Genomic DNA, 22,681 nt, shown 5'->3' with positions numbered 1-22,681 from the left:
CGCCTCGCCTCGCCGGTCTAGCTTGGTGTGGTTTCTGAATCCAGCTATTGTGGTTTGTAGACTGTGGTTTAGGGATAAGGGTGATGTATGGATATTGAGTCCTTCAATGTTGCTTGCCTGCAGTTACGTGGGACCTTCTGGTCAAAAGCCCAGATAAATCTCTCTCAAGGTGTCCGATTTCCCATTTTAAATGGTTTTTTGTATGAAGAAGTCATCAGAAGGAAATCCAACCAGGATCATCATCATCTTCTTCTTCTTCTTCTTCTTCTTCTTCTTCTTCTTCTTCTTCTTCTTCTTCTTCTTCTTCTTCTTCTTCTTCTTCTTCTTCTTCTTCTTCTTCTTCTTCTTCTTCTTCTTCTTCTTCTTCTTCTTCTTCTTCTTCTTCTTCTCCTCCTCCTCCTCCTCCTCCTCCTCCTCCTCCTCCTCCTCCTCCTCCTCCTCCTCCTCCTCCTCCTCCTCCTCCTCCATCATATCTGTCATCGGACATTGGGAATCCTGTTGGCAATCCTATTTTAATCAGCAGCCACACGGAAAAGTGCTGTTGAGGTTTTTTTTTCAAACCAGTCCCTTAGATTTTGAAGACATGATGTTCTTCTGCCTGAACCCTACCTTCAATCTTTCCCTGGAGAGGATTAAGTGAAGGACGCCGTATTTTTCCAGGTGTCGCATCCCATGTCCGAAATATTTTAACTTTTACTTTTTTTTATGGTTTTGAACCTGGATATAAAGGAGAAATTTCCTCGCAGTGAATCCATTTAGCTCCCTGGAGTTGCAGGTGCTCCATTGCTAGAGGTTTTCGACAAAAGATCGGTCCACCATTTGTCTGGGATGGTTTGAAGACTCCTGACCGGGCAGAGGAGATGAACTCCCAAGATCCTTCCAGCCCTATGAGTCTACATCCCTCTGCTTGCATTCCCCCCCACCCCCAAAACAGGCCTTGCTTCAAATAACGTCCAGGTATTATTATATTTTTTTGCAAAAAACTTCCGTGGGAAAAGCCAGTTTTACGCTGTTTTTTTTTTAATTAAAGGAGGATTGTTTTAGCATGGAAAGAAGCGTCCTCTTCAACCTTCTTCTGAAGAAGCCACAGACTTAACAATAACTGATTTGGGAATCAAAGAAAGGAAGCTGGGGTTGATTTTTCTTTTTTTTAAAGTAAGTATTGAGTGAGCACTTCCTTAAGTGCGGTTACAAAATCTAGGTAGTGTTGAAAACGGGATGGAGTGAGCTAATCTCCTGCTTGTCACCTCATGGTGTTTTGTTTTCAGTGGCCAAGGATTGAACGGGTGCCAAATCCGATTAGAAGAGGATATTTCAAAGGAGGTTGGGAAGAATCAGGCCCCTGAAATTGGGGTTGCATGTAGCTATAAACCCATAGCAGGCTATGTCTGGCTGAGTTTATGCTTCTGTCTGTCCTGTGAAGGTGTTTACTAGCCTCTCTTCCAACTTCCTTCCGTCCTCCTGTCTTCCTTTCCTCCCTCCCTCCCTCCCTTTTCCTATCTCCTTTTCATTTCTCTGTTCCATTTTCCTTCCCTTCCTTCCTTCCTTCTCATTTCTCTGTCCTTCCCTCCGTCCCTCCCTCCTTCCTTTTCTTTCTTCCTCCCCTCCTTCCTCCCTCCTTTCTTCATTTTTCTAAGTCCTTTTTTCCTCCACTCTTCTCATGTCTCTCCCATTTCCTTCCTTCCTTCCTTCCTTCCTTCCTTCCTTCCTTCCTTCCTTCCTTCCTTCCTATTTCTCTGTCCTTTCTTCCCTCCCTCTTCACCTCCTTCCTTCCTACCTCCCTTCATTCATTTTTCTATGCCTTTCTTTCCTCCACTGTTCTCATGTCTCTGTCCCATTTGCTTCCTTTCCTTCTATCCCCCTTCTGCCTTCTCATTTCTCTGTCCTTCCTCCCTTCCCTCCTTTCCTCTCTACTTCCTTCCCTCCTTCCCCCATGAAACTCTAAGCGCGTCTCCAAAAGCTGTCTCTAAAAAGGGTGACCCACTTAAAACTTTACTTATGCATTATTGAAAGGTATTAATGGGCCTTCATTGCTCAAACTCCCAAAGAGGACATCTCTGCTGGATGGAGTATTTTTAGAACTTTGTCTTGAAGCTTGCTCTAAAAGGTTGTTTTGCAGCAGCTATGAATTTTTGAGGGCTGGAGGGAAGGAAACATACAGGCAGCTACGTTAGTTTGGAGTAATCAATATAATTTTTATAAGACTTTTATCCCTCCTTTATTATATTTTTATTATAAATAACACAAGGCAGCAAACATACGTAATAGTCTTTTCTTCTTCTACTGTATTTCCCCCTTAACAACAACCCTGTGAGGTGGGTTGGGCTAAGAGGGACTGGTCCTAAGTCACCCAACTGGCTTACATGCCTGAACCAGGACTAGAAGTCACTGTCTCCTTCTCCCAGGTCACCCAGCTGACTTTCATGCTTAAAGTGAGACTTAGAATTCATGGTGATTGTCCCAAAGTCTCCCAGTTGGCTTTGTCTCTAAGATGAGACTAGAATTCACTGTCTCCTGGTGATTGTCCCAAAGTCCCCCAGTTGGCTTTGTCTCTAAGGTGGGACTAAAATTCACTGTCTCCTGGTGATTATCCCAAAGTCTCCCAGTTGGCTTTCATCTCAAAGGTGAGACTAGAACTCACAGTCTCCTGGTTTCTAGACCAGCACCTTAACCACTACACCAAACTGGCTCTCGTGGATATGTGTAGATATATGGCAGCGTCTTAACTTGATGTGTCTTGGTTTGTATAAACATGATTTGTTAAGGTGCCAAGAACTGGTTGTCCATCGCATTAAGCCAGAGGTAGGCAACTATGGCCCCTTTATGACTTGTGGACTTCAACTTCCAGAATTCCTGAGCAAGCCATGCTAGCTCAGGAATTTTGGGAGTTGAAGTCCACAAGTCATAAAGGGGCCATAGTTGCCCACCTCTGCATTAAGCTATATAACCTATGCTTTACGAGTGCATTGGGTCTTACAGCACAGAGCCCAACCAAGGAAATTCTTGTATAGCTAGGAATTTGGAGAAAATCTGCCTTAATGTGGTTGCTTATTTGTAAAAGAATATTGTCTGAGATTTGTTGTAAATTGTGGCATGATTTGCAAGCAGTAAATACCCCAGTCTTGAGCAGGTATGATGTTTAGCATAGCAGGTTTGCACGCTTCTTGCTGAAATATAAACTAGAGCGAAAACAATATATAAGACCCCAACTTTCAGTGACTTTCTTTTTGGGGTTAAAAACTATTTTCTACTCCAGGATTACACAAAGTGAGTTTCTTTGCAATCCTTTGCAATTTAACAAACTATCACTGGTTTGGTGGTAGCAGTACTTCAGATAGAAAGTCCATACAGAGAATGGTAAGGACAGTGGAGAAGATTATAGGACACACTCCCTTTCTGTTATTCAGGAGGCTACTTATAAGCGCTATGTGCTTAGAGCTCGAAGCATTGTTAGAGACCCCATGCACTTATCCCACGGTCTGTTTCTATTGCTCCCCTCTAGGAGGGAGGCTTCAACGTGTTTCTAGCAGGACTTCCCGATTCTGTAACGGCTTTGTTCTTTATGCCATCCATCTTGTAAACTCTCAGCAATCTTTCCCACCCCCACCATGTATATGTATACATTGGAACTAGACTGTGATGTTTCTCTATATGTGGGGGAGGGTATATGCAAAATAGTTACGCTTTGAGAGCTGAACATAATGAAATTTCATTTTAATGTATGCTGATTAGTGTGCAATTAAAGTGACAATAAAGTTTTATTCTATATTCTTTTCTATATTCTGTACTAATTCTGTTCTGTTCTGTTCTATTTTACTCACCTCTATTCCAAATTCTGTGCTTATTCTATTCTATTCTATTCTATTCTATTCTATTCTATTCTATTCTATTCTATTCTATTCTATTCTATTCTATTCTATATTCTATCTTGTCCTGTCCTGTCCTGTCCTGTCCTGTCCTATCCTATCCTATCCTATCCTACCATTCTATTCTATTCTATATTCTATCCTGTCCTACCATTCCATTCCATTCCATTCCATTCTATTCTATTCCATATTCCATATTCAATTCAATATCCTATTGTTCGATTCTATATCCTATTATTTTATTCTATATTCTATTCTCTATTTATATTCTATGCTATATTTGATTCTATATCCTATTATTCTATTCTATATTCTATATTCGATTCTATATCCTATTATTCTATTCTATTGTCATCCTATTATTCTATTCTATTCTATTCTATTCTATTCTATTCTATGCTATGCTATGCTATGCTATGCTATGCTATGCTATTGTCATCCTATTCCATTCCATTCCATTCCATTTTCATTCCCTATATTCCTATTCCTATTCTATTCTATTTCTAGAAAGATTGCGAAATCTCCAGGTGTTAGGATCCTCAAATCAAAATCGCCCCACGCGGGTGGCACGAGGTCATGATTTAGCCAGGCAGGTAGGCAGGTGGGTGGAGCCGTTTTGTTATTCTTAAAAAAAAAAAAAAAAAAAAAGTAGTGACGATTTGCTGACTCATCCATCATTCCTTTGCCCCGTCTTTTCCTAAGCTCTCGACACCTGAGGGTGCATCGGAGTCACACGAGCCACAAAATTGACAGCAGCCATTATTCATAGGGCCTGGAGGGTGACTTCATTTACTATTTCCTCAAGAACAATTGAGCCGTGGCCTGGAGTTTCTTGAAGAGTAAGGTGGATCTTGACTTTACTCACATAATTCCTATTTTGGAAATACAGATAGTCCTCGACTGATATAGCAGTTCATTTAGTGACCGTTAGAAGTTTCAACGGTGCTGGAAAAAAGTGACTTACGACCGTTTTTCACATTTCTGACCATCGCAACATCCCCCGTGTTTATGTGGACAAAATTTGGATGGACGCTTGGCAACTGACACATTTATGACAATTGGCTTTGTCCCAGGTTCATGTGATCCTCTTTTGCGACCTTTTGACAAACAAAGGCAACGAGGAAGCTGGATTGACCTAACAACCGTGTTGCTAACTGAACAACAGAAGCGATTTGCAAGAAAGGTTGTAAAACGAGGCAAAGCTCACTTCTCTCTGGCTTAACAACAGAAATTTGGGGATCCATTGTGGTCGTAGGTCAAGGACTCCCTGCATTCCTTTCTTCCAAAGTGGCTTTTGAGCTTGACTGAATAGGATCTGATCAGCTCTTGCATCTTGAAGCAGGGCCCAAGCGGTGAAGGGCAGGTGGGCGTTTGCTCTCAGGATGAAAGTTTCAAGCCCGAAACTTTTCAAAAACAAGAAAAGCCAGTCCGGAATCTGGAATGGAGAATCGGTCTGACCTAAAAATCCAATGATGTTGATAAAAGATGCGGGTTAACGTCGTAGGTCGAAATTCAGTTCTTTGGCTCCAAATCCATTGTAAATCATACTGGATGATGTAATAATGGTTTAGGGGTTTCTTACAGATGAACAGAGTTGGAGGGGACTTTGTAGGTCATCTAGTCCAACCCCCTGCCCAAGCAGGAGACCCTACACCATTTCTGAGGGATGACAGTTCAGTCTCTTCTTGAAAGCCTCCAGGGATGAAGCTCCCACAACTTCTGAAGGCAACTTCTGTTCCGTGGGTTGATTGCTTTCCCTGTCAGAAAGTTACTCCTTATTTCCAGGTTGAATCTCTCCTTGTTCAGTTTCCATCCATCGTTCCTTGTCTGGCTTTCGGGTGCCTTGGAAAACAGCTTGGCCCCCTCCTCCTCTCTGTGGCAGCCCCTCAGATATTGGAAGACCGCTCTCCTGTCTCCCCTAGTCCTTTCTCTTCCCTAGACTAGCCAGGTCCAGTTCCTGCAACCGTTCTTCGTATGTTTTAGCCTCCAATCCCCTAATCCTCCTGGTTGCTCTTCTCTGCATTCTTTCTAGAGTCTCGACGTCTTTTTTTATAGTGTGGTATATAGGGTGGTAAACCGTGATTGATGGTTGAGCTTATTATGTGACTTGTTGTGTTTGATTCTGCCCCATGTAACTTAGAGAAGTGTTTCCTAATCTGGTTAGCTTTGTGATGGGTGGACTTCAACTCCCAGAATTCCTCCCAGGGAAGGTTGCCAATTTTTTTTTGGCTCATGTCCCTCCGTTGCACACTCCACCGTAAGGAAAAGGTGAAGCGAAAGAACGGCTTTTTTTTGGTTGGTTTGGAACCCAGTTCCTTTCTTCTTACCACCTGGTTCCAGTCCCAATCAGCAGACAACCAGAGCAAATCTGATAAGCTGGTGAAGAGATTTTTATCATTCCAGTATATAGGATGTTGAGTTCTATTCAGCTTAATGTATGTTGCACCTTGGACACTTAATTAGGCAGTTGACTAATCCATGACACACAAGTTTTGTGAAGTTTTCTTGGCACGTCCAGTCTGTTTTTCTCAGCAAACGAAGGTCACCCAGACACTGTTCTAAAAATACTGTTCTTTGCTTTGCTTCTCTTAGAAAATTATTTTGGACTGTCTTCTTCCTGACTGTATATATTAAAAAAATGACTCTGGGAGGGAGTATATTCTTAGCGAAATTCAATTTTGCTGTTTTTTTTTCTTTTTTTTCTTTGAATAGAACTATTTATGCTAAAAGAGGAAAGGAAGGAGAGAAAGAGGAAAGGCGGTCAGGAAGGAGAGAGGGAGGGAGGAGAAGGGAGGGAGGGTGGAAGGAAAGAAGGAATGAAGGAGAGGCAAGGGAGGGAAAGAAGGAAGGAAGAGGGAGGGAGGGAGAAGAGAGGGAGGGAAAAGAAGGTGAGGGAGGGAGGAAGAGAAGGGAAGGGGAGGAAGGAAAAGGGGGAGGGAAGGGAGAAGGAAGGGGAGGAAAGAAGGAGAGGGAGGGAGGAGCAAAAGGGTGGAAGGAACAAAGGAATAAAGAGTGAACAAGGGAGGGAAGGAAGGAAGGAAAGGCGAGGAGGGAGGGAAAGGAAGGGAAGAGGGGAGGAAGGAAAGAAGAGGGAGGAAGAGGTTGAGGGGAGGGGAAGGGAGAAGGGAAGGAAGGAAATGGACGAGGAAGGAAGGGAATAATGTTATGACTTCTTTTCATACCATTTAAATACAGGAGATTGCTTTTGAAGTGAGAGATTGTAGCTGGCCTCCAGGCAACTGCTGTACCAATATATGTTTGAAGATCGGGGCCTGGCTGGGCAAGATTAGCATAGATCCTTGCCTCTACTTGCCTTTTTCCTGTTGTTATTGATTTATTCCATTGGCCCCTTCGCTGGCTGCCTAAACCTGGCCTTAAGGAATAGCCAAATTGCTTCTAGTTTGCTTGCATTTTTTTTTTAATTAAAGAAAGCTTCCTGTTTGCTGGTTCCCAGCTCCTGATCCAGGCAACTAGGAATTTGGATGGATGCAATGATAGACGGTCTAGAGTTTGTAAGTCCTTCAGTAGGAAAACAAGTTGAGTGATTGTTGTTTGTCGTTGGAGCCCAAGTGGACCCGCTTGGTCAGCAAAAATATTACCGGTTATAGGCTGGGCGAATTAATGCCTGCTGGCTTTACACCTTGCATTAGTCTCGGGTGTGGTTGAGTTGGAGCAAGGTGTCTTGTGTAATCTGGAGAGAAGATTTTCAGATGAATGCCAGAAGGTGGTTTGGTTGTAGCTTGGTGTCTTCCATGGACCTAGAATCTGGGGAGAAGAGTTTGAGATGAATGCCAGAAGGTGGTTTGATTGTAGCTTGGTGTCTTGCTTGGACCCGGAATCTGGAAAGCAATGCTTCAGATAATTATTAGAAGATGGTTTGTTTGGAGCTTGGGGTCGAGTGGACCTAAATTCTGAGGGTGCAGCATTTCATATTATAGAACAGGAAGGAAAAATGGCAAACGTTTTGTTACCATCACATGAAGGTCTGCACTTTGGCAGAGTCAGATTTGATGGCTACGCTCAACTTCGGCACACGAAAGCTGGTTCCATTGCCATCGAACCGTTTGTGGCTTTGTGCCCTGCAGGCCCACCTCTCATGTTTGGGGGCTGGGTTGCACAACGCTGGGACGGTTTGTAAAACCGAAGCCTTGCATGCAAAGGCAGCATTTTGAGGACAGCAAAGTGGGAGGACCAGGGAGTGCTTACTGGATTACGTGGCCTTGTGAAGGCTGAATTCCTGCAGATTCATAGCCCAAACGTGAATAACCAGGAAGGAGTTTTTAAATGAACGTTTGTGCTGGGACATGTGATTATTCTGGCACTTAAAAACATGGGTGCCCTCTCCTCTTCCTCATCCAGAGCAGCAATGGCTGTAGGCAACTCCTGGTAGTCCTCGACTTAGAACAGTTCGTTTAGCGACTGTTGAAACAGTGGTGGGATTCAATTTTTTACTACTGATCCTGTGGGCGTAGCTTGGTGGATATGGTTTGGTGGGCAGAGGAAGGATACTGCAAAATCCCCATTCCCTCCTCACTCTACTGACCTGCTTTCCAGCTCCGTTCTCCTGTGCAGGGCAACCAAAGGAGACCCAGCCGATCAGCTGGGACTCAATGGGAGGCAGAGAAGAGATGAGGGCAGGGCCGGTCAGAGGTGTTATTGGCCGGTTGTCTGAACTACTCAAAATTTCTGCTACTGATTCTCCAGAACTGGTCAGAACCAGCTGAGAACCACCTCTGATTCCTTCCGTTTGTTCCTCTCTTCTTTGCAGTGGTGGGATTCAAATGGACTAATGAAAAAGGAGAACTGTCCCACTGCCAATTAAAATACTGTAATTTCAAAAATCCTTCTTTGTAAATTTATTTATTTGTTTGTTTGTTTCTTTGTCAAACATGTACAAGATAACAAGTATAAGTTTGAACATAAACAAGAACCAAGGGAGTAAATACAGATAAATGGGGACAGTAAGACAGGAACGGTAGGCAGGCTGTTGCGCTTATGCACGCCCCCTTTAAGTACCTCTTAGGAATGGGGTGAGGTCCACGGTAGGCAGTTTGAGGTTGAAGCTGTGGGCGGGGGTTGAGTTTGTAACCATGGAGTTGGGTAGCGCCTTCCAGGCGTTGACCACTCCGTGGCTGAAGTCGTATTTTCTGCAATGGAGTTTGAAGCAGTTTCCCTTGAGTTTATATTGATTGTTTGCCCGCGTCTTATTGTGGTTGAAGCTGAAGGAGGCGTTGACTGGCGTAGCAGACAGTAGCAGACAGTTTTGGGAACTATGCTTAGATCGGACCGCAGGCGGCGCAGTTCCAGATTGTCCAGGCGGACAAGCTGTATTTCAGAATTGGTCTGGCAAAGGTTGTGTATTAGTAATTGAACAATTCAATGTTCCTCTCTCTAATTTAGAGGAAAAGAAAGGCCAGATGCTGGATTGATGCAGAGCATTCAAAGACAAAGATTAGCATGGGGAAGAGTTCTCCACAGCTTGCTTTCTAGGAACACATGTTGTAGAATAGACTGTGGGGGAGCGGGAAGCCATTTTGTTTCTCAACCCATCCCCCAACAGCCATTTTGTGTGAGCACTCACAATAACGACGCTCTGAATTCAGAACGGGACTCAGTTCTCCGCAGACATTGGATCCATCTTGGTTCTTCTTAAGTTTTCTGCTTTACATTTTCCCAAAACATCTGCTTCTCATAGTCCATCCTCTGTGGTAGACAATAATTCAGCCTTTTTTTTATTAAGCCCAATGAAAAGCTGATGGATTCTCCTTGCTCTGAACACCCAACGTGGAGAATCCTAACTGGATTCACATGTCCGCTTTGGCGTGTTGAGTAGGTTGTGTTGGCCTCCGCTTGTTAAGGTTTATTCAACAATCCAGATGCATCAGGCATAGGACAAATCAGGTCCATGTAATTGCACATTTCATTTGCAAATTTTTCTTGTAAGAGACAGGTCCTGAAAATATCTCCAGGAAGGCTTAATGTAGGACTCCTCTCTTCCTATCTATCATGGCTTTGTAAGATCTGAGAACTTGAAAAGAATCTATTGTCTGTTGTGTAAATTCTTGGACGTATCAAACCATGGAAAGCAACAAATCCTTCTGCATCTTTGTCCTGGCACTTTGTAGATATTTAAATGGAAGAAAACATTTTTCTTCTCCAAACAAGACAATTTCAGGGAAGTTCTTAACAAATAAAAGTCTGTAGAGATTATCAGTTATCCAGGTCATGGTTGTGGCAAAGTTGCTTTTTCAAGAGACAACTGGACTTTCTTATTTTTTTTCTTTTGAAGACATTTCGCTTCTCATTCAAGAAGCTTCTCCATCTCTTGATGGGATAGTGGGGAATGGAAGCTGAAGAACTCCTTGGATGAGAAGCGAAACTTTTAGCTACACAATTTGGGACAAACACCCACTTTGAAAGGTGTGAGAGTAAGAATAGATTTCCAGAGGGGAAAAAATGCAAACTACAGGAACCAGGAACACCACTCAGGTAACCCTGAGGACACAGATAAACTTCCCAAGTGGCCTCAATGGACTCTTTAAAATGATGCAAATGACCAGCTGTCTGCAAGGAATATAAATCTTTTCATTCCCCACCATCCAGTCAGAACTGAAGAAGCTTCTTGGATGAGAAGCAAAATGTCTTCAAAGGCAAAACCAAAAAAGTCCAATTGCCTCCTGAAAAAAAAAATGCACCTTTGGGATTTTTAGCAAATAGTGAAGTTTTGTGTGTATTGTCGACTAGAGAGTACCACAAGAGGTCTTATCATCCATCTTTCCTGCAAACACAAGTCCTAAAGAAATAAATCCTGAAGCTTTACCCAAATTTGTCCTCCCCACCATTAAAAAAAAACAAAAAACTCACAAAACCAGCCGATTTTTCCTTCATTCTGGGTCAACTTGGAGAAGCTCTCTCTGTTTCCCTTGCCTGCAAAGCTGGAGGAGAAATTTGAAAAGTTCTGTTGATTTTTCTCCCACGGTGAGCGAGGCAGGCGTGTCAAGTCTGGGCACGTCCAATTCAAATGTTTGTTTATTTGACATTATATTTTTCCTTCCTACTTTGAATCGTTCAAATTCCAAACGGCGACGTGGAATAATAATGGCTTTGTTTTGGTTTTTAGGAGATGGCAAACTCCGTTTATTTGGTGATGGAGGTGAGCAATTCTAAGATGATCTCCCCAAGCGTTATGTTCTAAGATGGGTTTTAATTTTCCCCTTCTTTTAAAGAATTCATGCATGGTTTTATTTATTTATTAACATTGTATGCAGTTTTCATCCCGAACTGCAGAAGTGCTAGTTGTTATTTTATTTTTATTGACCTGAATGTTTAATAACTTGGCTTACTTGATGAATTCTTGTTTCTGTTTCTTCTCTTCTCTTTAGTACTGCAACGGTGGAGATTTGGCTGATTATTTGCACAGTATGTATTCTAAGAATGCCGTCTGATTATTCTGTAATATTGCCGTCAATATTAGGAAAAAAGAAAATAATATCGGGCACGAAATCCCTTGTCAAATGAGTTTTATCCATGCAATTTGATAGGGATATCCAAATGGTATTCCACTAGCAAGTTTGTTCTGGACTTCTAATTATTTTGTTGTTGCTGCTTTTTCCTTTTTAATTACAGGTATAATTAATGCCAACAGGGCCTATTTTCATCCAGACTAAACAGTCGAAGTATAGGTGGTCTCAAAGGCTAGCAAAATTTTTATTGACAGTTTTAGTTTATAGAAGTTGTTTGGTTCCTTTAGTAAATCGTTAAATTTTGTAGGGTTTTCCCCCTTCTTTATATATATATCTATCTTCTTTATATATATATAAAAGTGAAATACTCCTCACGCATCATCACAAAATCTCCAGAACTGTAAAGCCTACAAACTTGAAATTTGGCACCTATGTTCCTCTTGGCTTCTAGGGGCTCACTAAGAAAGGATTTTTCAAAATGACCATCAGAGCATTAATATTTCGTATAGTATTATTATTAACACGCTCTGATGCTAAGGAGTTGTACTCCCCTTCCCCATCTGAAAAGAAATCTCTTCCAAGTGCAAAACACAAGCAGAGGAGAGGAGTCTCAGTTTTAGTTTCGCAACACCAATCAGCTTCAGTACAGAACAGTTTAGCTAAGCCACGCCCAGGCTCCTTGCTGTCTCCTTCTTGCTTACACAGCAAATACTGTTTCACTTTCCAAACAGCTTCCACTCTCACACACTGACAGGACGCTAGCCAGATGACTACCAATGGATGCTGGTAGGCAGAGGCAGAATCATTTCAGACAAATGGCTGTGCAGTCTCTTCTTAAAAACTTCCAGTGATGGAGCACCTATGATTTCTGGTGGCAAGCTGTTCCACCGGTTATATGTCCTCACTGTTAAGAGTCTCCTTAATTCCAGGTTGCTTCTCTCTTTGATTAGCTTCCATCCATCGTTTCTTGTCCTCCCCTTAGGTGGTTTGGAGAAGAGCTTGACCCCCTCTTCTTTGTGGCAGCCTCTGAGATATTGGAAGACTGCTCTCATGTCTCCCCTAGTCCTTCTTTTCATCCAACTAGACATACCCAATTCTGCAACCGTTCTTTGTATGTTTTAGCCTCCAGTCCCCTAATCATCTTAGTTGCTCTTGTTTGTACTTTTTCCAAAGTCTCAACATCCTTTTAATAATGTGGTGATCAAAACTGGATGCAGTGTTCCAGATGTGTGACCTTACTAAGGTTTTACAAAGCCACTTGACACAAATTGAATTTTCACTGTGAAATCATTGGCCCGGATCACTCGCGATGGGAGCCACTTCTCCCACCCACAACCCTTGTAGCTTTTGAGCGTGTGAGCTTGTGTCTGTCTGTCTTTCTATCCACCTTTTCCTCTGTCGTTCCAGTTTCAAAATCTAGCCCTAGTTTTTAAGCAGTATTTGACTGAGAGTGCCTTGGCTCCAACATGGTTACTAATTGTGGCCTAGGAAACCAAGATATAACAATGATTGGTGCTTCTGCATTCACAAAAAAAATGAGACAGAGAGAAAGCGCAAATTAGTGCATCAATAATCGTACTGTATAGCAGCAAATTATGAGCAAAAACGGATTGTGGTTCAGAATATTTTAAAGGGAGGCTGGAAAAATGTTCCAATGCTTTTCCAAAAGGCCTCTGCGTTTCTTCTTTAATTTCTGTGCCGCTTGCTTATACAACCAAGGATTGTATTCGCTTTTTGGGCTGCCGCCGCACATGGCTGGCTCGTGTTTAAGGGATCGTCCACTTCAAGGTCCCTCTCACAGTTACTGTTTCTGAGCCAGGTTTCACCTAAGCTGTATTCATACCTTTTGGTTTTTCCTGCCCAGGTGTAAAACCTTTGGCGGTAAAATCTGTTTGGCAATAATCAATAATAACCTGCAAATTTCACTGCTGTTTTCCCCTTCTTTTCCTTTTAACAGGTATGAGGACGCTCAGCGAAGACACGATCCGTCTCTTTTTCCAGCAAATTGCAGGTGCCATGAGGGTTTTGCACAGCAAAGGCATCATTCACAGGGATCTCAAGCCCCAGAATATTCTGCTTTCCTTCACAGGCGGCAAGAAGTCAAACCCGAATAACATCCGGATCAAGATTGGTAAGTAGGAAATGAAAGGACGAAAGACGCTATGAAAGGAGAGAGAGAGAGAGAGAGAGATACAGAAAGAGAGATGGAGGGGGACGGAGAGAGAGATGGAAAGAGTGATAGAGAGATGGAAAGAGTGAGATGGAAAGAGTGAGATGGAAAGAGTGAGATGGAAAAAGAGACAGAGAGAGAGAGACAGAAAGAGAGAAAGAGATGGAAAGAGAACGAGAGAAAGAGAGAACAAGAGAGAGAAAGAGATGGAGAGAGTCAGAAAAGGACAGGTGGAAAGAGAATGAGAGAGAGAGACAAAGAGAAAGAGAGAGAGAGAGATGGAAAGAGAGAGAGATTGTTTACAATTTGAACTAAGATTCTAGTCCACTTTGTGTTTTTATGAGGTGATAGTGACAAATCCCTTGATTTCAGCGGATTTTAATCTTTAGGAAGTATGATTTGGGCTTAACCATCCCCAATGGAAAAATACCAGTTTGTTAATTTGGGTCCAGGCTGATCTCCCAGCTTTTCCTTATCACAATAATCCTTTTTAAAAAAAAAATCTGTTACGCTTGTTACTGTTTTTATCAATTAAAAAAAGATAGTAAAAAAAGGAAGCATGAATGGGAAGGGAGGAGAAAAACAGTTTTTCATATTTAATGGTTTTTGCCAAAGCCAATTGTAATTTCCCCCCGTCTTTCTCCCTTTTCCCCTCATTGCTTCTCCGTGTAGCTGATTTTGGATTTGCACGGTACCTACAGAACAATATGATGGCGGCGACGCTATGCGGTTCTCCCATGTACATGGTAAGGGACAGCTTAGTTTATCTGCATTTTCTTTTTCCCAACTCGGTTTTAGAGTTGAAAACAAGAAACAAATTGCTGCTGTTTCTATTCTATTTTTTTTCTATCAAAAAAAAGACACCACACTAAAGTGTGCAGCGATGGGATGAGGACAACAACTTTTCCACGTTTAGCGGTGTTCGATGAGGCCAGCTGTCATTTCTCCTGGGAAAGGAATAGAATTGAATATAATTCTTTTATTGGCCAAGTGTGATTGGACACACAAGGAATTTGTCTTGGTGCAAATGCTCTCGGTGTACATAAAAGAAAAGATACATTCATCAAGAGTCAAGAATAGAATTGAATTGAAATAGAATAGAATAGAATAGAATAGAATAGAATAGAATAGAATAGAATAGAATAGAATAGAATAGAATAGAATTCTTGATTGGCCAAGTGTGATTGGACACACAAGGAATTTGTCTTGGTGCAAATGCTCTCGGTGTACATAAAAGAAAAGATACATTCGTCCAAAGTCAAGAATCATAAGGTGCAACACAATAATAGTCATAGGGTACAATAAGCCATCAAATCATACTAGGAAACAATCCATATAAATCATTAAGGATACAAGCAACAAGGTTACAGTCATGCAGTCATAAGTGGGAGGAGATGGATGAAAGGATGGGAGGATTAATAGTAATAGGAATGCAGACTTAGTAAATAGTTGGACAGTGTTGAGGGAATTATTTGTTTAGCAGAGTGATGGCGTTCAGGGAAAAACTGTTCTTGTGTCCAGTTGTTCTGGTGTTCTCTTTAGCGTTGTTTTGAGGGAAGGAGTTGCGAAGCAATTTATGTCTGGGATGTGAGGGGTCTGTAAATATTTTCACAGCCCTCTTTTTGACTCGTGCAGGATACAGGTCCTCCATGGAAGGCAGGTTGGTAGTAATTGTTTTTTTCTGCAGTCCTAATCACTCTTTGAAGTCTGCCTCTGTCTTGTTGGGTTGCAGAACCAAACCAGACAGTTATAGAGGTGCAGATGACAGACTCCATAATTTCTCTGTAGAACTGGATCAGCAGTTCCTTGATTAAAGTCTGTGAGTGGGCTCCCTTGGTTTTGCTATCATGTCCTTTGCTCTGTTATTGTGTTTGAGGGGCTGCCCCAAAGAAAAGGGAGTCAAGCTATTCTCCAAAGCACTTGAGGGCAGCACAAGAAGCAACGGATGGAAACTAATCAAGGAGAGAAGCAACCTAGAACTCAGGAGGAATTTCTTGACAGTGAGAACAATTAATCAGTGGGACAACTTGCTTCCAGAAGTTGTGGATGCTCCAACACTGGAAGTTTTTTTTTAAAAAAGTTTGTCTGAAATGGTATAGGATTTCCTGCCTAAGCAGGGGGTTGGACTAGAAGACCTCCAAGGTCCTTTCCAACTCTGTTATTCTATTCTAATTTATTTAAAAGTTAATATTCCTGGATGGCATTGCAACGATTGAAACAACAGACACTCTTCAAAGCTTTTGTTTGGACTCCTCTATGAATTCTGGATTCTGCTCCATGTTGGAAAGTGAACTGGATGATCTCGAAGGTCCCTTCCACAGGTTCCATTTTGTGATTCTTGCTCTGGGCAGGGGTGAGGTGGGGTTGGAATAGATGACCCCCAAAGATCCCCCTTCGCAGTTTACGTTCTATGATTCTCTGCATGTTTACAATGCAGATAATCCTCAACTGACCGCCGTTCGTTCAGCAAAAATGTAGATAAGAGAGTTAATTGATCTGGTTGTGCCACTAAGTTGTAAAAGAGATCTTCTTGGGGCTCTTAAATTGTGGGGGAGGGTGGGATGTATATTCATTTCGTGTGGGATGGAGGAGTTTTGTATTCGCTAAGGACCAAGTGAGCCAGAGGTATTTCTGACTTCCTGCCAGCCTCCCTGTGGGTCTCCCTTGTAGGAATCTGGTAGGCAGCATTGACAACAACAAACCTGATCGCAACAGTGACAGTGAGTCCCTTGGATGGCAAGGCAATCCAACCGGTCAGTCCTGGAGGAGATCAACCCTGAGTGCTCTTTAGAAGGCCAGATCCTGAAGGTGAAACTGAAAGACTTTGGCCACCTCATGAGAAGGAAGGAAGGACTCGCTGGAGAAGAGCCGTAATGCTGGGAACGATTGAGGGCAATAGAAGAAGAAGGAGGTGGCTGGAGGGAGTCACTGAAGCAGTCGGCGTGAACTTCAATGGACTCTGGAGGATGGTAGAGGACAGGAAGGCCTGGAGGAACGTGGTCCATGGAGTCGCGATGGGTCAGACACAACTTTGTAACTAACAACAACAGAGAGTCTGTTGTTCGTCAGCCAGAACACGGGTTCTTCACAGCAGGAGTCACCCAGCAAGAAAGAGGAAACAGATGCAAGAAATGAGTGGAGTGTGTGATTCAGACTGGAGGCAAATAACATCCCTCCAGCCATCTTGATTCATTAAGAAGATTGATGATGCCAACCTGGTTGGACAACTTTCTCCAATGTGCAAAGAGAAGAGTTGGTTATGGAAAACGCAGTCGAGTGGACAGATCCGTCCAGTATCCCTCGAGCAGTCAACCACGTTTGTTGAACTAGTTCAAGGCTCTTGGGGCTGTTTAGCATCTACCAAGATAAGAGATGTAGAATAAAGTAGAATAGAATAGAGTAGAATAGAACAGCACATTAGAATAGAAGGAGAGAAGAGAGAATAAAAGAGAAGAGAGGAGAGGAGAAGAGAAGAGAAGAGAAGAGAAGAGAAGAGAAGAGAAGAGAGAAAGAAAAGAAGAGATAATGGAGTAGAGTAGAACAGAACAGAACAGAATAGAACAACAGTACATTAGAGTAGAATAGAAGAATAGGAGAGGAGAGAAGAAAGAATGGTGTAGAATAGAACAGATAGAATAGAATTGCAGTACATTACAAGAGAGAAGAGAAGAAAAGAGGAATAAAAGAAGAGAAGAGAGAAGAGAAGAGAGTGGAATAGGGTAGAACCGAACAGAATAGAACAGTACTTTAGTGTAGAATATAGGAGAATAGCAGAGGAGAGGAGAAGAGAAGAGAGAATGGTATAGAATAGAACAGACAGAATAGAGATAGGAACAGAACAGAACAGAACAGAACAGAACAGAATAGAATAGAATAATGGAGTTGGAAGGGACCTTGGAAGTCTTCTAGTCCTGTGGAAACTTGAAGGAGTCCTTCAAGGATCTCAGCATGTTTAATCTGTGGAATAGATAATGGCAGGGAGATGCACCACCCATTTTGAAACCTCAAGGGATGTCATAAAAAGAGACTGGATTCGTTGCTCTGGAGGGGAGGAACCGAACTGGTGGGTTCAAACTACAAATGCTAAGTTCAAGGTAGACATCAGAATTAACTTGATGGGTGCTCTGAACCAGTGGAACAGGCTGCCACATGAAGCGGGGAGTTGGCCTTCAGGTCTCCCAACAGAGACTGGATGGTCATCTGTTGAAGATACTTCAGTGCAAGGGTCCCCAACTGCCAGGCCATGACCCACTACCGGGCTGCCGCTGGTTCGGAATTGGGCCATTGCATGCCTGCGCAAAGCTTCCCTTGTGTATGAAACTTATCTTGTGTGAGCGGTGGCCATTTTGCGTTCACACATGAAACTTCCCTCGTCCGAATGGTGGCCATCTTGCGCTCAGGCATGAAACTTTCCTCACGTGAGCGGTGGCCATTTATTTATTTATTTATTTGAATTGGTCAAACAAAAATGAGAAGAATAAGAGAATAAAAATACAGCAACAGGGACGACAGGCACATTAGTGCAGTTATGCATGTCCCCTCTACTGACCACTTAAGTATGAAGTGAGGTCCATAGAAGTCTATTTGTGACTTCCCACACGTGAGCAGAAGCCATTTTGCGCTCACGCATGAAACTTCTCTCGTGCAAGCGGAGGCCATCTTGCGCTCCAGTGGTGGGATTCAAATTTTTTTACTACCGGTTCTGTGTGGCAGGGGAAGGGTACTGTAAAATCTCCAGTCAGAGTGGGCATTTGCCTGTTCTGTGAACTACTCAAAATTTCCGCTACTGGTTCTCCAGAACTGGTCAGAACCCGCTGAATACCACCTCTGTTGCACTCACACATGAAACTTTCCTCACGTGAGAGAGAACCTGACATTAGAAGCCCCCTTTTTTTTCCACCCTGGGAGGAGGAAGAGAGGAAAAAGTGAGGTTGGACCAGGATCTCAATACCACGAAGAAGTCAACAAGGCAAGTGTTTTGGCCGGGTTCTTGAGGATAAATCGGGAAGCCCCTATGGCACAGGACACCGTGCCAGTATGTCTTCCGTTGTCCCTTTTGATATCTACCAAGCTCCATCCCTGTGTGGCCACATTTCCATTTTACCTTCTGCTCATACTTTCCTTCCTAAACTTTCCTTCCTAAAATACCTGAAAGCCTTTGCAAGTCACACATGAATCCCACTGCCAACAATGCTTGGAGGCCTTACGGGGCATAGTGAGACATCACCTTGCCAACGAAGGTCCATCTAGTCAAAGCGATGGGTTTCCCAGGAGTAATGTATGGCTGTGTGACGTTGGGCCATAAGGAAGGCTGAGCCGCGTAATGGAGTGAGCTCCAGTTCCTTGTCCCAGCTTCTGCCAACTTAGCAGCTTGAAAGCACGTAAAAAGTGCAAGCAGAAAAATAGGGACCCCTTTGGTGGGAAGGGAACAGCGTTCCAGGCGCCTTCAAAGGCGTTTAGTCCTGCCGGCCACATGACCACGGAGACGTCTTCGGACAGCGCTGGTTCTTCGGCTTTGTAACGGAGATGAGTACCAACCCCTAGAGCCGAGAATGACTAGCATGTGTTATGTGCGAGGGGAACCTTTGCCTTTTAACCGTGCTTCGGGGATGGTCTGGTCTCGCAGCAGCGGTTGTCAGAGGCAGCTGTGATTTTGGGGTAAGGTCTGAAACACTAACTTTCAACTTTTTGTGCAAAGCGAAGACTTTGCCACCAAGAGACTGCTCTTATATTGTAGTGGTATGTGAGAAAAGCCTTGGGCGACGTGGAGAAGAGAAGCTCCCTAGGGAAGGGTCAGATAAGAGACAGCATAGCCCTGAGCTGTATAATGGCAAGAGGTTCAGAAGGGACCCTCCCTAGTTTCTCATTCTGTAAAGGAGAGGGCTGTAATGGGTTGTGGGGAAGACCTTGGGAGATGGAGCAAAGTGATACTATTCAGATAAGAGAAGGCATGGCCCAGAGCTACACAAGGGGCAGAGAAAGAGACTCCGAAGCGGCCCTCCCTAGTTTCTTAGGCTGTAAAGCAGGAAGCGGTAATGGTACGTATGAAAGACCATGGAAGATGGAGAGAAGAGATACTGCCTAGATAAGAGGCTGCAAAGCCCAGAGCTGAACAATGGACAGAGAAAGAGACTCAGAAGGGACCCTCCCTAGTTTGTACAGCTGTAAAGGGAAGCAGCGGCTCAGGGGCTAAGACGCTGAGCTTGTCGATCGGAAAGGTCGGCAGTTTGGCGGTTCGAATCCCTAGCGCCGCATCACGGAGTGAGCTCCCGTTATTTGTCCCGGCTTCTGCCAACCTAACAGTTTGAAAGCACATAAAAAATGCAAGTAGAAAAATAGGTAGAAAAAATGCAAGTAGAAAAATTGGTGGGAAGGGAACAGAGTTCCGTGCACCTTTGACATTTAGACATGCCGGCCACATGACCACGGAGATGTTTTCGGACAGCGCTGGTTTTTCGGCTTTGCAACGGAGATGAGCACTGCCCTCTAGAGCCAGGAATGACTAGCACCTATGTTTGAGGGGAACCTTTACCTTTAAAGGTGATGGCAGGACATTTTTTTTTACTTTCTGATTTGTAAGGTTCTTTTAATATGTAGCTTTACAATAGAGTTGAACTACCTCACCTGGTCATGTTTCCTGTCTGGTGTACCTGGTAAATCTGACCTTTACGAATCTGGGAGGGGTCCAAACAAAGACACTTTTCCCTTCAGTTAACTGGCTGGAATCAAACACACACACACACACACACACACACACACACACACCCTAGAAGTTGGCAGGGCCATCCACATTCTGAAGCTGACAATGTCGTCATTCTTCTTTTTTGGCATTCGGCTGGGTTCGGGGTGTTGCGTTTTGTGTTGGTTGCTGACTTCCACCCAAAGCATACAATGCCTTCCTGTACATATCTACTACGGATGCTGCCTCTGTGTGTGTGTGTGTGTGTGTGTTATTAATATCTTGATATAATAGAATGAGATACTCGCCGGTGTTATATTTTTAACACAAAGCTTGATGGGGAAGACCAGTGGGTTTTAGATACAGATAGTCTTTGACTTACGACCACAACTGAGCCCGAAATTTTCTCTGGCTGAGTGCGACAGTTGCTGAGTGCGCTTTGCCTCATTTTGCAACCCTTCCTGCCACAATGGTTAAGTAAATTGCCGCGGTTAAGTTAGTAACACAGATCATTGAGTAAATCGATGGTTTTCCCCGTTGGTTTTTGCTGGCCAGAAGGACGCAAAAGGGGAAATCGCGCGACTCTGGAAGTCACTGTTTTCGGTCTCTTTTGTAACTTAGAACGGTCACTAAGCGGACGGTCGCAAGTTGAGGACTATCTGTGTGGTGCGTCAAAATTTAGGACGTGGAATTTAAGACGGGCCTTTTTGCATTTAAGGGACGAAAGAGATGCAGGAAAAACCCACGAATAAGGGAGCCACCATGGACTGCTCCCCCCCCCCCCCATTTTTTTCCCTTTAGAATGCTCATCGTGGAAACAGATGGGCGGTCTTAAGAGGTCATCCAGTCCATCCCCACCCCTCATCCCGCTCAGGACTAAGGGTTGCCTCGAACATCCGTGAAAACCTGCCCTTCCAGCCTCTTGTGGCGAGCCCTCCAAGTCAAGTTTGCTCAAAAGTTCCGCCTTCTTTCCCAGCGAGTCCGCTTAACCTACCTCGCAGGCTCGTTGTTGGACGCAGAGCAGGTTGGGGGGGGTGCTCCTCGTCCCCGCTCCTCCCCACTCCACCCCCAGTTGACTATGCTTGAATGAAAAAAGCCAACTTTTTTTTTAAAAAAAAGCAAAAAATTAATAATACATATTTTGAGTGCCGCCGGTTACGAGTTTATCAGAAATGTTTTGGCAAGGCGCGTTGGGATCCCCGTCTTGCTGTTTCAACTTGTTTGTTGGCAGCTGGGAAGTGCCGCTTGATTAAAAATGTTTACCTGCACGCTTCGTTCTTTGTTTTGGTACAAAGGTGTGGTGGGGTTGGCTGGAGGCCAATGACTCATGAAATGAATGAAAAACCAGGTTGCTGAGTTGCATATAAGAGAACATTTGAATCTCTCTTTTAATTTTTTTTTTTTTATTCTTCCAGCTTTAGCTGACCCAAGGGATAAAGTAGAGGGTTTTTTGGGGGGCATTTTATTCATAAACATTTTTTTATTACAGCGTTTTGTCTGGATACATTATTTACACACAGAGAGACACAAAGAAACATAGCTAATGCTATAAAAAATATGATTCCATTTACTAATATTAATACTAATAATTGTAATAACACCTAAATTAACGGCTCTAATAATACTACAGCTCCCATGCAATACAATCCCCATTTTTTGTATTTAACTCATTCATACCTTTAATATTTATAGCAATTATATATCTTCCCCTGTTTTTAATAAGAAAGTTCATCATTTTTCTTCCTTTAACTTCTACCCCTTGTTTTAAGCCACCCATAAAATCTATTCCATGTCAACTAAAAAAATACTCTTTGGGACTTTTTAGTTGCCAGTAGCATTCTGAGTCTTCTTTTCTTTTTAAAGTTAATCAGTTCATCTCGGCACATTCTAGGATCTTCCTAGAGGAGAGTGGCCTTTTTAAATTTGCTTTATTTTTTTGTTTGTCCATGTGGGATTAAATTCTGGGTTTTCTTTCCTCGTTCAAAGCAGACTCTGACCAGATTATGGGGTAGCTTTCTCCTCCCTTTCATTAACTGCCCCGGTTTTAATTCGCAAAGAAAACTTAAAATCCACTGGCTTTCTCAAATCCTGTGCTGGGAGGGCCTGGCAGGGTTTGGGGTGGACTTCAAAGCAGATGAGACCACACATGTGTTTTTCTGCTCCGTTGTAGGCCCCAGAAGTCATTATGTCTCAACATTATGATGCCAAAGCTGATCTGTGGAGCATTGGGACGATAATCTACCAGTGCCTGACGGGAAAAGCACCTTTTCAGGTAAGAGGAAAAATTCGTTTCTGTCCATTTCTCCTGTGGCTTTGGGAGTTTCTTCATTATGTTACTGTCGCTTGTCCTAAATGTGCTTTTTTTTCCTTTCAAGAGGCAACTGGACTTTCTGGTTTCGCTCCTCATCCAGGAAGGTTCTTCAGCTCCGACAGGATGGTGGGCAATGGAAGGATTTATATTCCTTGCAGACAAGCAGACATTTGCATCCTTTTAGAAAGTCTG

At 43.1% G+C, this 22,681-nt stretch overlaps 1 protein-coding gene across 6 annotated transcripts in view; it reads left to right on the top strand.

Moving 5' to 3' along the window:
- Positions 1 to 22,681, top strand: part of ULK1 (unc-51 like autophagy activating kinase 1) — a 79,361-nt gene that overhangs the window by 6,513 nt on the left and 50,167 nt on the right. For all 6 annotated transcript variants that reach the window (XM_087913443.1, XM_026716267.2, XM_026716266.2 and 3 more), the window contains 5 exons: positions 10,987 to 11,019; positions 11,249 to 11,285; positions 13,287 to 13,460; positions 14,172 to 14,245; positions 22,349 to 22,450. In XM_087913443.1, the coding sequence (XP_087769569.1) occupies positions 10,987 to 11,019; positions 11,249 to 11,285; positions 13,287 to 13,460; positions 14,172 to 14,245; positions 22,349 to 22,450 (420 nt within the window). The remainder of the gene's footprint in view (positions 1 to 10,986; positions 11,020 to 11,248; positions 11,286 to 13,286; positions 13,461 to 14,171; positions 14,246 to 22,348; positions 22,451 to 22,681) is intronic.

This window comes from Pseudonaja textilis, chromosome 15 (assembly GCF_049901715.1).
Source record: "Pseudonaja textilis isolate UNSWEBS1 chromosome 15, rPseTex1.2, whole genome shotgun sequence".
Lineage (NCBI taxonomy): Eukaryota > Metazoa > Chordata > Lepidosauria > Squamata > Elapidae > Pseudonaja > Pseudonaja textilis.
Note: the sequence above shows the minus strand (reverse complement) of the source record. Positions and strands in the feature narration are given on the sequence as shown.